General features: G+C 43.8%; 1 protein-coding gene across 1 annotated transcript in view; it reads left to right on the top strand.

Annotated features, from left to right (window-relative positions):
• Positions 1-18,270, top strand: part of SLC15A2 (solute carrier family 15 member 2) — a 384,163-nt gene that overhangs the window by 138,133 nt on the left and 227,760 nt on the right. Inside the window, exons 6-7 of the mRNA XM_069616692.1 lie at positions 1,503-1,602; positions 1,707-1,797. Of these exons, the coding sequence (XP_069472793.1) occupies positions 1,503-1,602; positions 1,707-1,797 (191 nt within the window). The remainder of the gene's footprint in view (positions 1-1,502; positions 1,603-1,706; positions 1,798-18,270) is intronic.

Genomic DNA, 18,270 nt, shown 5'->3' with positions numbered 1-18,270 from the left:
TAAAATCTACTGTGATTAAAAATACTTGGCAAAATCACATAAAACCGTGTTCGAAACCTCACCAAGGTACGTACACTCAGCCGTTCATCATTCCAATGTCGATAAATGAGTACCAACTTCATTTGGGTCATATTATATGCACATTTGTTGAATGTAAAGGGCTTTGGCGAAAGCGCTATATAAATAACACGTCATTCCTCCTGCAGTAATGAAGGCGTTATGTTGATCAGTTGCTATTGCATGGCAATGCCATAGAAACACGCTCCCCTGTATCTGCTTGCCCATTACAGGACCGCTTATTCCAGTTTGATTTTCTACCACTGAATGTGGCAGTAAATATGGCTGTCTATATCCATATTCACCACCCACCAGCAGCAAAAGGTCCATCGGACTGTGCAGGGAATAAACAGTGGGACTGGCGGAAGTGTGTAGCGCAAGGGACTCCCTTTATTTATTCATTGGTCATTTGTATGGCGCCTATACACAAGTGTTTCTAGGTGCCGCAAGACAAGATGGGAACACAAAAGTAGAACAACAAAAACGGTTATATTGGCCTTGTGACAATCCTACCATGCAAGTGCATGACAAGGTGGTAAGTGCAGGGGGAGAGGGTAGAGGGAGAAGTAGTGCAGGAGTGGAATGCCCCATGGGTGGGGGCGGGCGAGTGCTAGGTGGGCCATGAGGAAGAGGGGGAAGAGAGGATGAGTGCGGTGGACAGGGAGGACCAGGTTGGGCTAGTCCAGGAAATGGAGCTTGAATAGAAAGTGCAGGCAAGGGATGCAGGGGGGCCTGGTAGGGGTTGGTCTGGCCCCGTTATGACTCTGAAGGAATCAGGCCCCAGCCGTAGAGTCAGAGGGAGAGTTAGCATGGGAGAGGGATGGAAGAGGAGAAAAGGAAAGTCTTGAGACGTTTCCCTAACTTAAGAAGATCTGGCGCAAGTCTGGGGGGGAGGGGGGCAGGGAGGCCATTCCAGAGGGAGGAACCATGTGAGGAAAGGGATCTACCCTCCCACTCTCTGCTTGGAGAAATGATTGACCTGTAGAGAGTTGGAGCTAGACGACCGAAGGACTCTGGCAGGGAGGTATTTAGGATAGAAATGTTGGATGTAGAGAGATCCCAGGTCCCAGACAGTCTTGAGGATGATGCAACGGGTCCTAAATTTGATCCTTGCAGTCACAGGGAGCCAGAGGAGAGATTTTAGGGGTGGAGAGATGCTGTCCCTGGGCTTGAGGCCAAGGATAAGTCTTGCAGTTCTATTCTGGATTAGTTGAAGGGGGCAAAGGGAGGAAAGAGGCAGATTGAGGAAGAGGCTGTTGCAGTAGTCCAGTCCTTGCATACCCTGCTTTGGGTGCTATGTATCTAGCCAGAATATTGATGTATTAAACAGCTAGCGCTGTTCTCTGGGATTCAGGTTAAAGGAACAAAGGGATGAACATTGTATTCATAAACATCAATGCCCGTTTTAACCCATTTCTCCCCTGAACAATGTACTGGATTTACAGAGCGCTGTCCATGACTGGCCTGCTTCTGATTGCCTTTGGGACTGGAGGGATTAAACCGTGCGTGGCTGCCTTCGGCGGGGACCAGTTTGAAGAACAGCATGTAAGATTTTCCAAACCAGACCTCTGTGCCTCATCTCCATGATAATAGTCATAGACATACTGGTTGCCATGATATTACATTTGTGTTCTCTTCTAATGTTTTAGACTCATGAAAGGAGCAAGTTCTTTTCCATTTTCTACTTAGCAATCAACTCAGGAAGCTTAATATCCACGTTCGTGACCCCGGTCTTGAGAGGTCAGTATTCTGCATTGATTCAGCAATGGATTAATGTCAAGTAATATGTAAATAACAGATATAATGCAGTCAAGACAAGGCATGTGGGCAAAGCTCTATCTTGGAGTATCGATGGTCTGCATAGCAAGGTGGCTATTTGTAAATGTGTAAAATAAGAAGCTAATACCAGTAGGCTTTTTACCAGTAGGAGTTTTATTGTAATGTTTTATTGAGTTTTCATAAAACACATGCCCTTATTAGGATTTTGTCTGTGAAAAAGTGGCGTTAATTCTGTTATTACTGCTTTTTTTGGCAGTAACAAAAAAAACAGCAACTTTTACCACACCGCTGAAGTCCGACTTTGATCTAGAAGTGGGAATTTACCTCCAGCATAGCACCATTCTCTACTTTAAGACCGAAAAAAAAAATCAGCGGACTTACCATGCAGAATTACTACTCACTGCTGATCCACCAGATATCTGCATGGAGTTCAGTTGACTCCAAAAATGGGGATTTACGCCACCATACCACCACTATTACTCCTGCGGTAGTGGCAATAATGGTAAATGAGTTAGGCGGTAAATTGTCCGATATACTGCCGAACTGGCCGATTTACTGCCAGACTGGAAATGAGGTCCATATTTCTGTTTATCATGGACATTTGAGTGACCATTACACAGTTATCAACCAGTCACGTATGCACGACTGAATGACAGGATAGTTTTTCATCCATTCCCTCTTCCCTAATCTTACTTTCCTCCTTACTCATGGTGCATTTTGAAATAACTTGTAAGCAAGTTGGTACCTTACAGAACAGTATTTCAATATACTATCTATGTGCTACTCTTTATGCTGATGTAAAGAAAAGCAGAAATATGGGTCTCTGTTCCCATTCTGAAAAAAGCTGGTTACCCGTTGCTTTGAGCGTTATGTGCCTTCAGTTCGGAAGCCCCCAATCAGCACGCTCAGACACTTGACTTAAGGTTGCTATTGTCTTAGTCCTCATTCTTGAAACAGCTCACAATTAATTTCTCTAAACACAGCTGGTTTGCAAATGCTCCTTGTTGATTTTAGCTGCTGTCACTATTTGTACATTTGTCGACTAGCTCCATACTTTTTCTTTGAAATTTCACAATGTTATAATGTGTCACGCACCCTAACTAGCGTGTGTTTTAATATATACAGCGCCTTGAAGAGGTTTTCAATAGCCCTTATGTGTTATAAAATACAATAACCTAAGCTAAGCATTCTGGCAAGACTACCTACATCTTCTTTTATCTACCAAAATGTGTACTGCCTCCTTCTAATTTATTGCCTCTGTTCACGTCTGCTACATTTTTTCAACGCCTCTTTGACTTTGTCTAGCGGAGTCCACTAACCCTCCAGACAGCATTTCATTTCATTTTTATTTACTGAATTTATAAAGCACCTTTTGCAAAAAGCGCTATTATAAAATACTAGAAAGCAGTACAATGTATATGATAATGCTAAAAATAACTAAAAACAGAAGGAGGGGGCGAGAAACAGATGTCACCCAGTTGAAAGAAGAGAGAGAAGTTGAGCCTTTGGGTTAGATTGAAAAATACGAAGAGGTGAAGAAGAGTGAATAGAGAGAGGGAGAGAATTCCAGTGTTTATGAGCTAAGAGGGCAAATGATCCGAAACGGGAAAAAAGCACAAGGTGGTTTGGGGACAGTGAGAAGAAGCAGATTCTGTGATAGGAAAGTCAGAGAGGAAGAATAGAACGAGACTAGGGAAGAAAGATAAGGAGGAGCCAAGCTGTGAGTACATTTAAAAACAATAGAAAGATAATGGTAGAGAAGACGTGATTCAATGGGAAGCAGTGAACTAGACAGTAACGAAGATGTGATAGAAGAGCGAAAAGGTAAAGAGAAGAGGAGACGAACTGAAGAATTATAAACAGATCAGAGAGTAAGAAGATGTGAGGCAGGAAGGCTAAGAAGAAGTGAAGAACAGTAGGTGATACGAGAAAAAATCAGGCAGAATAGAAGAAGTTTAATAACATGAAATGAGAGATAGGGTCCAGCACAATGGATGTTAAAAAGGGCTTAGCAACAGAAGCGAGCAATAGAAGATATATGCCATTTAAAGGAAAGTGAGCGTCAACGATAACTCCCAAATTGTGTGCAGAAGAGGAAAAGGGCAGAGAGGAAGGAGGAAAAAAGAGAGACATGAGAGGAAGTGTAGACGGAATAGTTGAAGCTGGAAACAACAGAACCTCAGTCTTAGAGAGAAGACATCCAGTTTTGGACAGCAGAAAAGCAAGTTGATACAGTGCAGTGCAGAATAGAGTCAAAGTAAGAAAAAGAGAGAACGATGTGTGTATACACTGCAAACAGATGAAAGGAAAGATTAAATGAAGAGATAAGAGCAGAGAGTGGGGCAGTGTAAAGAGAGAAAAGGAGAGGACCAACTACAGAACTTTAAGGGGCACTGTAGAGAGGAGGAGGTGGCCAATAGGTGTGTCCAGCCCAAGTTACAGAACAGGGTTAAAATGTGCAGGTGTAGAAGGGTCAAAAGTTGCCTTTTTTAGATTCGGGAGAATAAGAACGTGTTTAAAATTAGGGCGTATCCTAGCAATTTAGCAGTTTAAAATTAGCATGGAAACATGAGTTAGAAAGACAAGAATTAATGAGAGAAGAAAGGTAAGGAAGAAGATGGGATAGACATGTGGAATAAGAGAAGAGGGAATAGGAACAGAAGGAGATGCCGTTGGATGAGCATGGGTAAGAAGGGCACAAGTATCAGAAACGGTAAAAGGAGAGATTGAGGGTAAAGAGTATGAAGGTAAACTGGAAGAAGAGGAAGGATGAGGAGTGGGAGAAGAAGCACAAGCAGAACGAATACTGGCAACTTTAGTTGTGAAGTAACTAGCAACGTCAGAGGAAGGAAGAAATGAAAGGAGGGACAGGTCAGGAGATTTAGGGGATGGGATGCTGTGGAGAAGTTGGAAAGGATGACAAGGGTGGTGAGAAAGAGAAACAGTGAGAACCGAAAAGTACGATTATTTTGACGCAAGTAAGGCAGAAGAAGAGTGGAAAGTGCAGCAAGATAAGATGGTGATCTAGATTTTTTCGAGTGCCGCTCAGCTTTTCGCATATGGCCACGGAGGGAGATAAGATCAGAAGTAAGCCAAGGCTGACGAGTTTTACGAGTGGGAGTAAAAGAACAAAGAGGAGAGACAGAATCAAGTACAGACAGCAAAGTAAAATGGAGCATACTAGCAGCCATATGAGGAGACAAAGAAGAGAAAGTAGGAATAGATGTTAGAGAAGAGTGTAAAGAAGAGAGAAAAGATACAGAGTCAAAGGAATGAAGATTACGACAAGTAAATGTAGGCGTAGAAGGAGTAGTAGTAGAAAGGGTAAGAGAAAGAGAAAAGGAAAGTAAAAAGTGATCTGAGGCATAGAAGAGACAAGAAGACACAGGCTCAGCAAAAGGAAGTGAGGAAAAGATAACGTCATAAAAAGAGGTTGTTTTCTGCTCACCCAACTCATCTAGTCACACTAGCTGTCATCAGCAATTGAAATACATTATTTTCTTTCAAATTCCTGGAACAGATTTCCAACGGGAAAGAGGCAAGCGACAATCCCCATACTCTTAGACAAATTATCCTTGCAGGATTTATTGAATGAGTAATATGTTCCAAAACACAACTAGAATATGAACGTATTATCAATATCCCACTCCTCACTACCTTTAACATTTCTAGGAATATGTTTCCTGGCCTGTGGCTTGCCCCCTGGTCCATGGTAAAACTAGCTCATTCTATTGGCAGAGTCTTTTAATCTTTCATCATCCAAAATGGGTGCAACTCTCAAAGCCCAAACACACATGTAAGAGGGGTTCACTTTCCTGCAGTGAATTGAAGTTCTTCTGAAAACATGGATTGTTGTCTAATTCCATCAAGTCGGAGTTCTCCCACCTGTGACTCTCCAGATGTTTTGGACTGCAACTCCTATGATCCTTCACCATTGACTAACTGTCAAGGGCTGATTGGACATGTAGTCCAATAAATCTCAAGAGCAAAATGTTGCAGACCCCTGGTCCAGAGGTGTTGCTAAGAGGGGGAGTGAGGGGGCTATAGTCCTTTGTCTTTTGGTTGTAGCCCCGGATGGAAGCTCAGGGGCTGCAACCAAAATGCTATCTAGCCCTGAGTCCCAACAGTCCCGACATTAGCATAGCCCCAGATCTCTTCTAGACCTAGAAACACCCCTGCCCTGAGAAATATTTTGCAGATAATGCATTTGTAGTATGTACCGCCAACATACTGAGGTCCTGGTGGTCGTTGGCATATTGAATTCATTTTTTCCATGGAGATCTCCGTGGCCTACTCTTCTTATTGTTTCATGTATCCCAAAATGATCATTTCTGCTGTGTCATACAAATGATTATATATAATGGATTTTACCTCTTATAGACAATTGTACGTGCAGAATTATTTGTTTCCTGAAAATGTGATTGTTATTCTTTATAAAGTTACATTCTGCTGTATAGTCCTCAAATGCCTTTCTTATCCCCTTATGAAACGTCTCCCTCATCCTGCCCTACACTCTTTGCTTCCATTTAGTGAACGCTTGCACGGTTTCCACTGTGGAGAATTTCCAACTATTTGTTTTAGGACTTTCAAGAGAGGCAACCGAATTCAAACCCGCTCTGGCTATTAGTCTATTACATGTCCCAATGTTTTACTATTGAACGTGTATTATTTCTGCCTTTCAGTTGGGATTTACACATATAAAATAACATAGGTTGGAGAAGGCTTCACATAACCCCTTGAAGAGGCGAGCTTTAAACTTTATTAAAGAGCTTCACCCTTGTGGAAAAGGGAGCTTTGGCTAAGGAGGGTGTTTCAGTAGGGTTACGCACTGCAGACTAACAATAATTTACTATAAACCCAGAGATACCTTTATGCTGCCTTAATGTCTGCCTGGGCCTTAATTAGGTCAGATATGGTGATTAAGACATCATGGCCCTACATTTCAAATCTTTGCCATTGGTCTCTCAGCCAGAGCCCAAGATGTAATCATTCCATCTGGCATGATATACCAATTACTTCATTGTAATGTTATGTTACATTGTTTGCTAAGAGCACTTCTACTTCCTTCAAGTGGGGTCTTTGTGTTGTAGCCGGATATAGCTGACAACCGACACAGGTGACACCAGAGATAATTGACCTTCAAAATATAATCTGCTCCTCGATGTGTTTAGGTGCTAGGGATGCTGTGTTCTGTGTGGGTGTTCTACATGGGTGGTGCCAGAAAGGGATAGATCTCAATTACCCTAGTGAGTTGATATGACCGTGGGGATCCGTAAAAGCTTGTTAACCATTGAATGAAGAATCCAATTTGGCTAGTACGGAATCCGTTTCCGATGTCGTAAGTTTGAGTTGGTATGGGCTGGTTTGTGTGCCAGACATAGGGGGTCATCCTAAATTGGGCGGTATCCCGGCGAGAAAATTGCTAGGATATCGCCCTACTCAAATAGCGTTACTGCAACCCAGGCCAGCGCTATTAGCGCCAGATCCTGAGTTGTGGCAAGGCTGTAAATCCCCATTTTATTCAGAGTCATAGGACTCTATGGGGCCGTTTCGGTGCATTTACTAAAGCGCAAATTGCGCCACAGTAAATGTGCCAAAAATGTGCAGAAAGTCAGAAGATTTACCTCCAGCTCAAAGCTGGAGGTGAATCTCCCAACTTTCCACCCAAACTCAGGATTGGTTGGAGCGGTAATGCAGCAGTAATAGCATTACCACTGCATTTTTACTGCTCCGCCCAGCCCATGATGATGCCCATAATATTTAAAATTCTATTCTTTTTTTGTAAAGGATGTCAATATAGTTGTCCCAGGGACAGTGCAATGTGTGCTCTTCTTGATGATTTAAGAAGTATTCAAAGTACTGCGATCTGAATTCTCTTTAGGCCCCATATTAGTATTGCAACATGTTTTCTTCTCTTTAGAGTATCAGAAACTGTAAAATCCCCTCTCTAGAAAATCAGCAGGTTGGAATGCAGACTCTATCCACCTGTATAGGTTGCATTGCAAGCTTCGATCAGTGATGTGAATGCACTGGGCACTGGGCCAAGAGACATGGACAAGCCCTGTCACAGGAAGCACCATGCCCGGTCACAGGAAGCTCCATGCGAGGCTGCCCCTTTTTCATCTTGCACAAGCTCTAATAGCATTGGAGCCCTTTCCATCTGGCTTTATTGGGGACCTGCTCTCCTTAGAGTACCTCTCTCTCTCCATCAGGACAGGGCCACTGTGATAGGGAGCTACCAACCATTTTTTTAATTTTTAATTTTTTTTTTTTTTAATTTATTTGCATTTATAAAGCGGACAGGGCTGCCCTGAGGCATCGTGGCGCTGTTACAGAAGGCTTGATCTTAAGATATCATAACATAAAACATAGCATACGTGGGTTGTATCATTCGATAGCAGTACGTGCAGTGACAAGTGTTGAGGGACGGTAGTGCTTTGCTTTGGTTACATTGCAAACATAACTTGAGCATGTTGGTTTGAGAAAAACATTTATCGGAACAGAATGTTTTTAGGTTTTTGCGAAAGGTGGTGTAAGATTCTTCGTTCCTTAGAGAGGTTGGCAGGGCATTCCAGTTTTTGGGAGTGAGGTGTTGGAAGCTAGACCCTCCCGCTCTGGTTCTTTTGAACGTGGGGACATGGATCTGATTGGGGCGGTGTGCTCTGATGAGTCTATTGGAGGTGTAGAGGGTGATTCTTTCGGAGAGATAGGGTGGGGCATCTAATGTAAGGCACCTGCGTGTGATAGCCATGGCTTTGAAAAGTATGCATTCTTTTACCGGTAGCCAGTGGGCGTCTTTCCTGGCTTGGGAGATGTGTTCCCTATTGGGAATGGTAAGCGCAGCCCTGAGGGCGTTATTTTGTGTGATTTGGAGTTTTTTATGTTGTTGATAGAGGTGTCTAGGAAGAGGGCATTGCAGTAGTCTAATTTGGTGCCTATAGTGGCTCTGACAATGGATAGGAAATTTTTAGTGGAGAGGAAGGGTTTGACTGCGTTGATAACCTTGGTGGTGATCGCTGAGGAGGAGGCGATGGCGTTGACCTGGCGGGAGATGGATAGAGAGGCATCTAGGTGAACACCTAGGGTTTTGACAGTCTTGGAGACTGTGATGATGGAGTTGTCGATGTTGAACGATTTGTATTGTGGGGGGAGTTTGTTGAGGGTTTCTTTGGTGCCTTCTATGAGGATCTCGGTTTTATCCCCATTTAAGCAGAGGCTGTTGGCAGCCATCCAAGTTTGGATGGCTGTGTACATTTTAGTTAGGGCAGTCGCATCTTCATCGTAGGTCCTGGTTAGTGGGAGTAGTACCTGCGTGTTGTCCGCATAGTTGGTGTACGCTATGTTGCAACAGTCAAGGTCATTGAAGAGTGGGAGGGTAAATATGTTGTAAAGTGTGGGGGCGGTGCTGGAGCCCTGAGGGACGCCGCAGTGGATGATGGTGGGGGTTGCTGAGGCAATGTGTGGTAGCACCCTACCACACAGTAGAACCTCCTGGTGCTGCTCTAATCCTTCATAATGGCTGCCAGTAGAGACTTTGTCACAGTCATCTGTAAGAGGATTCAATTCAACACTACAGCTAAGTCAATGCCTAGTCTGGGATATTGAATGGAAACCCTTATTGATATATCTTTACGTCCAGTTCATGAGTTCTGGATGACTACCCCTATATAACACCCCTCTCTTGGAATCCCCCTGACCCCACTGAGCCAAGAAGTAGTTCTGTTTTGCAAGTTTTAAAAGGTTTATTTGAGAATTTAAACAATATATATATCACACTTTATAATAAATTAATATCTGATAGTACACTTAGACATATGATGTTGATCAACAATGGGTAATCTGGCACTAGCACACTTCTTTACAATCAATGAGGAGTTAGTATAGGATGGATCAAGTAGCAAAAATACTTTTATGATTTCAAATGGATGCAATGTTGAATGAAATACAGTACAGAACTAACTAATATGGTTTCACAAGATATCATATGTTCACTTTTCCCCTGGTGGCAATTCACCCGCTCCCCTATGCAATGTAAGACATGGAAGTAGATGGAAAGAGGAGCACACAGTTCTCAGGAATGCAATCAAATACAATACGAAATTCAGTTCCCCCCACCCAGCAAGCTTAGAGAAAACTGGTATGAGTTTTAAAACACAGGCCCAAGTGCTTTGAATGTGGTGGCAATGAAGTGAGAAATATGCTGAAAATGCTTTTAATTCCCTTTAGGAGGTTCAGGGTGAGTGAGAGATACTAGGGATGAGTGCAGGCTCACTTTAGCAATGATTCAGAGATGGTGATTAAGAGGCAAACGAATTTTTAGCAAGGAAAGAAATGACTGCTGATGGTTACACGTGGCTGGATTTTTAACCAAATCGCAAATCGCAGTAAAATTCGCAAGTGCGTGAATCGTGATCGCGGAAAAAGTATGAGGAGTAGGAGTAGGAGACAGGTGACAGCTTGCAGCTTCAGAATTGACAAGTGACAGTGGTGCAGCTTTACAAAATGACAAGTGACAACTTCTAGGAGGCAGTTCTGGTTAGATTAAAATAGTTTGGATTAGATTATTTTAACTAAGAGATTGGTTCTGCACAGTTCTGCTAGGTACTCACAATATATTTTTGAAATAGGCCTCGCCACGGATCTGGTCAGGTTTTGGACTGGACTCCGGTTCTGGTCTCGGCACTTCACAGTGATCTGGGTCAGCTCTCTGGTTCTGCTAAGAGCGGTCTGGGTCACTCTGGATCTCTGGCCTCTGGTTCTGGATACTGCTCTGCTTTCTCTGGGTACAGCACTGCTTCTGGATCTTTCTGGCGCAGGGTTTCAGGCCAGAATCAACAGCTCAGCCCGGCTGTGAATAGTCTGCAAATGATTTTGAGGATACTGAGGCCTGCTGAGAAGAGTTCTCAGTTTGTGGGTTTAGGCCCTTGCTTTAAGTTCTGAAGTAAAGTTCTGGTCTTTGGAGATTGATGGATTTGAAGTCTGGATCTCTGGATGTGAAGTTGTCGGTCAGCATGCTCCGCAGCAAATGGAATTGAATGTCTCTACCTGTCCCAGCAGTCTCTTTTTATGTGTTTTGAAAATGGGTGTGTGCCTGGGCCTAGCTAAGCCTGCCCCTCTCTACTTGTCATTGGCCCAATTCTCCCCTCTCCAATGATTGGGGGAAGGAAATGTGAGTCAGAGTGATGCTGTAGGTTTTATGGGTCAGAGGATCCTCCGCTGGTCAGTTTGCCCACAAATCTATATTTGATTCAAATACATATTGCACAGATACACAGTTGTTTAAAATTACATGCACCCATCACATATCACATGAGGTATACTCTGTTCAAACTCTGCTCTTCCTGGGGGCTTATATTCAGAAATGGCAACATTTTGCACTTTTTAACTGGTTTTGCAATATCGGACATTTACCCAAATTTACACACATGTGCGCAAGGAGTGTGGACATTAATTGATGAAGTGTCAGATTTTTAACATGCAGACATACCACCGGGTCCTAAAACCTCTTAAAATGTGGGCAGAAAAATCACAAGAATTATGGTATCATTTAGCTAATTTTGACAAGTCCGCACCATGAGTTATACATATTTCTTAAAATCATATTCTGGCCAAAAGGGGTGTGTCTTCTCAGGTCACATGGTGGAGAAACCAGTCTATCCACTTTCTTTAAGCTCAGCCTGTCCTCAGTGGGGGCTGCCCCTCCCCGTTTCTGCCAAGAGGAAGCCACTTTTACGACGCCCCCAATATAACTTCTGCCTGAGTCAAGGAAGGGCTTTGTTCAAAAGGAAGCCATTCACGATCCCCCCAATAAACCATCTGGCTGGGCCCAGGACAGGCCTTTGTTCAACTCCCTGTAGCTGCTCCACCCCTAATCTAATCAGAGAGGTGACAACTTCTTTCGGCAAGGGGAAGAGTGGCTGAGCAGGTTTTAACTCCTGTGGGGGTGGATGTCAGGCAGAATTCAGTTTCATTAAGCCAGGTTTCAGCGAAATGTCACTTTTTGTCCCCCAGTTTAAGTCTATTACGATTTTTACATGCACATTAAATAATTACTTCCTTCAGGTCATTTCAGAGTATAGTTTTACATTGTATCCACCTCTTAGCAAGTCTTTCCTTGGTCTGGTTTTGTTTCATTTGTTCAGTTTTACACAAAAGTCTGGTGGTTTTAAAACGCCGGCTTTCTGATAGTGGTGAGTACTTGTAATGCAACCATTTTTGGGATTCCCCACAGTTCTAGGTTGCTTTTGGCAATCAGCATTGCCATTCCCAATGGTTTCAGGCTACTGTGTGGGTAGCCCAATGGTCTTTTTGGGCAGTGCCCTCCTGTGCTCACAACATAGGCAAAAATGGGTGGCAGCCTATTCTTCATGCATTTCCCTGTGCATTTTCTGGGAAGTTCTGGCCATCATGATGATTTCCATGCCAGTACTGCACAGTTTTCCTATTCTGGCGTACATGTGGGCTTTTTGGCCATCTTGGATTTTCTAAGCCCACAGCACCAAATGTTGCAGCATGATAGCTCAAACGTGGGTCAGGACACCCAACACATCAATGCAAGAGGATACAAAGGTGTCTACCAAGAAGACTTGGGGGATAAAAGACAAAAAAGGTAGAAGTTGGAAGTGATTTTAGATGTAAAAAGCATTACTTTACTACTATGTTATGATAGGGTTACTTGGCTATCAAAAACAAATCCCAGGTTTTTAACACGTGACAGGTTGAGAACAGTGATGGCCCTAGCTTCGAGTGCTATGCATAATGGACCAGACTACATGCCAAACTCTACATTTTTGTGGTCTCTTGGCAATCATCCACTTACGTCCGTAAAACAGCAGGACAAGCAAGACCAAATGGTCCCATGGTTGCCTCTCTTTGAAAAAGTATCAGTGCGCCATCTCCGTAGGCACAAGAATGAATTCCATGCCCATGAAGACGTTGAGCTGTAGATTAACCAGTGTGGGGGTAGAGAGCCGCTGCCCGTGGAACGTTATTGTTGAACCAAATTTAAATGAAGCAAGACAAATACAATACACACCACAGGGCGTCACAGAAAATGGGGAAAGCACTAGGGCTGGACTTGATTTCATCTGAGCTTTGAGGAAGTCGGGGCTCCATCTTTACCAACATTGTTTAATGCACTGCTTATGTAAAGGGATAAGTCCTGTGAAGCTGGCAGTGAGCGATCAGAGGTTCCATCCATGAGAAAGGCGATCGTAATATCCCATCCGACTATTGCCCAGCATCCCTGTTGGGCGCAAAGAGCAAAGATCTTAGAGATGAGATTGGAGACCTTTTGTGAAACACATACGTTTTTATCCTTTGTACAATCAGGTTTTAGTAGAAAAGTATTAGCAGTCGATCTGTTTTTTTACATTATTCTTAGCAATTTTTGATTTGCAAACGGCTTTCGATATGGTGCCATGAAATAACTTACGGGCATGCCTTGGGCATTTATCTGTATGTAGCGGCATAGCTTCTCTCAGCAATCAGATCATTATATACAGGAAAAGAAGAATGAGTAATTTTAGCTTGCTTTAGGACTGTAGTCTGCACCTCTCTTTCCTTGGCTTCTGCCTCCTGGTGGTCAAGTAAAATGTCACCCGCAGCCTTTGAGATTTTCAGTGTCTCATGCACTTCTTTCTTGGTTTGGTTGACTGGCCACTCTTTCATTGCTTGATGTAGTTGTTGTTCCTGTGGGTTGCTAGTTGCACCTGTCAGAACTTGAGGGACCCTTGGGGTCATCAGTCTGGATTCCAAACTTTGCCAATGCTGTGCCTGACCTTCCTAGGCCTCAGCGTGGTTGGCACGGATACCACAGTGCTCTTGGCACATTATGCCACAGTCCCCACAAGCACTGGGCTGGTAGGTGTCTAAACAGGTGGGTGTCTTCTGGCCTTGACCCTTTATCCTTCTCCTAGCCTTCTTTGCTCTAACCGCTATCGTTCACTGGTGTGCTTCTACCTACCCATCTTCAATGTCCCACAACGCTTTCTGCAATGTTCAGGCCTTTTCTCCTCTCGTCTTCATTTGCAAACGTCTATTTCAACTTCCCCTACTTCCTCTTTTCACCTTTTTCCTACTTTCTACTCTTCAGATATTTCAGTTCTAGCAACTCTGTATAAACCTCCACTGCTTGGACGACTTCTTTTCTCTTCCACCCTTCCTCCTCCCAGCCCCAGTCTTCTCTCTCACGTGCCTCCTCTTCAGTTGTTGCATCTTTCTCACCCTCCTCATCTCCTTCTTCTCCTTTTTCTCCTTGCCCCAGTTTTAGTTTCACCCCTCTTTTTTCCTCCTCCGCACCACTTCATGTCCGTCCCGCCATGTCTTCCCAATCTCTTTCTCTCTTACTCTTTCATCCTACTCTCACTTCTACCTTTCTGAACATTTTGCTTCTCCTCCCATCCAGCTTGCTTTCTTTCTCCCTCTTCACGGGAACCTGTTTGTTGCACCGAAATGCCACCTCTTTACTCATCCAACCACTGACACCCTCACCCGGCATGGAGCCTCATTATAGCTCTGTAGATCCACCCCAAAAGGGTCTGCAAAAATCAAACCGGATGTGGCTGTGCAGATCAATGAGCTGAGCATGGGGATTAGTGCTTCAGATTCTCCTTCTCAGCTGCATCTGATTTATAGGAGCAGTTATGCGCAGTCATAGACTGAACACTCGTCGGGCCCATCCGCTATACTAACTCTCAGATTCTTGCTGTCATCGATAACACTGAGTCTCTTTTCAGCCACTGGCATCCTGCTTTCATATATCTCCTTCATGCACATTGGTACCCTCTGGGCAAGCACGTGGGTGTATCTGTGAATGACCATACCCTTCACGTAGCCAACCTTTGCTGAATGTCCGGATATCTCGGGCTGCGGGAACCCAGGTTCTCTTCTTGCAACCTGGGTCCCACTGCCGCCATTCCCTATTCTTCAGTCATTACTTCCATGCTCTCTGTCCATATATAACGGGCATGTAAATGGACAGTCATCGGTTTCCTTAGAAAAGAAAAACAAAAATGCACCCCCTTCCACAGTAAACTCCACATCTGAGCCAAATACAAGTCCTGCGTGCCATTTTAGTGCAATTTATTTAACTGTTGGGGAACTTCTTAGCTAAAGGAGACTTTTGTAGGTCCATAATGTGGGCGCACAAGGAGAAACTGCACAAAAAGGTCCTGAAAGAAATATTCAGTGCACTCCTGCAGGTGCATTCTCACAGAGGTGGTGGGGGTCAAAGGGAGTGGTTAAAGTGCTACATTACATTCAAACTCTCTAAGGGAATGTTTGCATTAATTGAGTGAAACAACTGATCGACTCGTTGAAACCAGAATTGGATGAATAGTTATCATCTGTCTCAACTTGAAAACCTTATCTATTATTGTGCAAATGGATTGTGAGTTAGAAATGAGAGCCGGACACAATGTTGCGGTATTCTCAAAGTCAGACATTTTATTAAACAGAAGTTGGTTGGGAAAACGCCTCTCTAGCCCTATTCTAAAGAGGACCTTCCCTACCTAGAAAACTAAATATCAGTCTGTGTCAAGTAGTCAGTAACCTACAAGCTGCCCTCTTGGCCAGAAGGGTGCTAGGAAATGTCTTTGACTTGATGTTAGCAAAAAGTGTTCACAATAAAAAATATAAGGATGGCTCTAACAAAACTGTTCTCCAAGGGAATACCCTTTGATCCAGAGGATGGTTCCCTTCCCCTGGATGTTAAGGTAGGATTGCAAGAGTGTCTCTTTATCCAACAGTTAGTTTGTTTGTTTGTTTTTTTATTTATAATGCACACCAGACCCAAGGGTATCAGGGCGCAAGGGCGTCAAGCAGGTTTACAGCTTTGGTTACATTTGAAGTGCAGACAGTGTTTACAAGATAGGTACAGAGATGAAACATATATACACATACATAATGAGCAACTAATGAGCGAGAGCACAATATTCATAGATGAGGGAAGCAAATGGAAGGTGTGAGTGGAAGGTAAGAGGGGGTGTGGTATGAGGTGGCATATTAAATGTCCTTTTCCCTGATCCACCTAAAGTGAAGGTATGATTGGCCTTCCCTTAGGGCAAGAGGAAGGGAGTTCCATTGTTGGGCAGCTTTGACCTGAAAGCTGTTTCCTTCGGTTTTAATCCATTTAAATCTGGGTATGGTAAGGAGATTGGTGTTGGCAGATCTGGTGGGGCGGGAGGAAGAATGTCTCGTGCAGCGTTGTGGAGACATTTGTGAGTAAGCAAGGCTACTTTTAGAGCGATTTTGTCTATTGTGGTGAGCCAGTTATTGGCTCTTCTGATGTTAGAGATGTGGGCTTTTTTAGGGATGCTCACCGCTGCTCGGAGGGCATTATTTTCTAGGATCTGGATTTTGTTGGTGATGTATTCGTTGCATCTTAAGTACATGGCATTGCAATAGTCCAGCTTTGACAAAACAAGGGCTCTTGCAGAGTCGTGCAACTTTTGGTGGATAGGAAGGGCTTAGCTGCTCTGATTAACTTGCAGGTATAGGCACTGGTAGAAGCCATAGAATGTACCTGTTTGTTGAAGGTGAGGGTGGCGTCTAGGTAGAAACCAAGGGTATTGACTTCCTTGGCTACTTTAATATTATTGCTATCTATTATAAAATAAATGTAGTTGTGGCCGAGTTTGTTAATATTCGTTGGGGTGCCGTGGACTAGGTTTTCCATCTTGTCATCATTCAGGCATAGACCGTGAGAGGCCATCCATGCCTGGATGATGAGGTACACCCTATTCACCAAGGCCAAATCCTTGTTGTAGTCTCCCGTCAACGAAGTGAGGATCTGGGTATCATCACCATAGTTTGTGTAGGTGATACCAAGACCATAGAGAACATCAAAAAGGGGCTTCATGAATATGTTGTACAGGGTTGGGGAGATGCAGGATCCCTGGGGCACTCCACAGGTGATGGGTATAGGATCAGCGGAGGCCGATGATGAGAAAACCTGCATTGTCCAGTTGTTTAGGAATGATTGTATCCAGCTAATAGCCTCATGAGAAAAATGGGCAGCTGAATCCAGGTGGTTGCAAAGGCTTTTATGGTCTACTAAATCGAAAGCTGCAGAGAGGTCGAGTAAGAGTAGTAGAGCTGCTTTGCCGTTGTCTATGAGGGAATCCATTTGTGCCTTTAGATCAATCAGTGTGGTTTCTGGCCCGTGTTGGGGTCTGAAGCTGGACTGATGAACTCCTAGAAGGTGGCTTGATTCTAGGTATTGTTGTATCTGAAGGTAGGCTACCTTGTCAAGAATTTTGAATAGGAAGGGGACTGTGGTAATGTGTCTATAATTGGTTGGCATAGAAGGGTCCAGTGTTTGCTTTTTGAGTAGTGGGAGGACCCATGACTCTTTGAGGTTTTTGGGGATGATGCCTGAGGAGAAAGAGGCGTTAATAAGCTTAGAGATAAATGGTGAGAGGTCTCTGGCTGCGTCCTTTATCATTTGGGCTGGGCAGGGATCGCCTTGGCAGTTTGAAGGTTTAAGGGTGAGAATGACTTTGTTGACCTCTATGGTGGTTACTTTGGAGAAATGAAAGCAGGGAGTGGGTGGTTTGGAAGAGGTGGATGTAGTGGGTTTGGGGTCCATGGGGATGGGGATGGGGACGGGAGGAGGGTCTCTTTTTTTATTGGCAATCTTTGCTTGAAGGGCTGATACTCTATTGGAAAAAGCGTTTTGGATGCTGATGCACCATGTTTTATCCTTGACACAAGTGTCGGGGGCCTGGATGGGTGTTTCCAGTTCTTTGAGAATGGTGAACAATTCCTTTGTACTGGACTTTGCCTGGGTGATTCTTTGGTCGAAGGAGTTTTGTTTGGCAAGAATAATTTCTTTCTTGTAGATGGAAGTTGATTTACTGAGGTTATTTTTGCTAGTTTCATTGGGATCTTGTCTCCATATTTGTTCACTTTTCCGTTTTTTGAGTCTGAGGGATTTTAAGTGAGGAGAGAACCAGGCGTTCAGGTGTTTTTTGGGTTTACTCTTTCTAAGTTTAAGTGGTGCTATAGAGTCGAGGGCTGAGGTCATTATTATGTTGTATTCATCTACAAAGGTGAAGGGATCAGTGGTGTCGGGCAGAGCATTCAAGGTAGGCAAGATAAGAGGGGTGAATTTTTCGGCTGTGATATTTCTCTTGTTCCTGGTAGGAATGGCAGGGGTTGGGATATTATATGGTGTGGGTGGAGGAACTGCAAGCAAGAAGTTTATCAAGTGGCGATCCGACCAAGGTTGGGGAGATAAGGAGGTAATCGAAGTCTGGCAGTTGTGATCAGCAACCCAGTCAAGAATCCTTCCTCTGTTGTGTGTGGGTTGGGATACTTTTTGGGTGAACCCTAGTTCTGTAAGGGAATTGGCAATAAGAGTGGCATGGTGTTCTGAAGGATCGCTGAACCCCAAATTAAAATCACCTAAGAGGAGGCATTGGGAAGTATTTT

This window comes from Ambystoma mexicanum, chromosome 9, assembly GCF_040938575.1.
Source record: "Ambystoma mexicanum isolate Mex_15411 chromosome 9, UKY_AmexF1_1, whole genome shotgun sequence".
NCBI lineage: Eukaryota > Metazoa > Chordata > Amphibia > Caudata > Ambystomatidae > Ambystoma > Ambystoma mexicanum.
The sequence above is the reverse complement of the archived record's forward strand: the minus strand, read 5'-3'. Positions and strand labels throughout refer to the sequence as shown.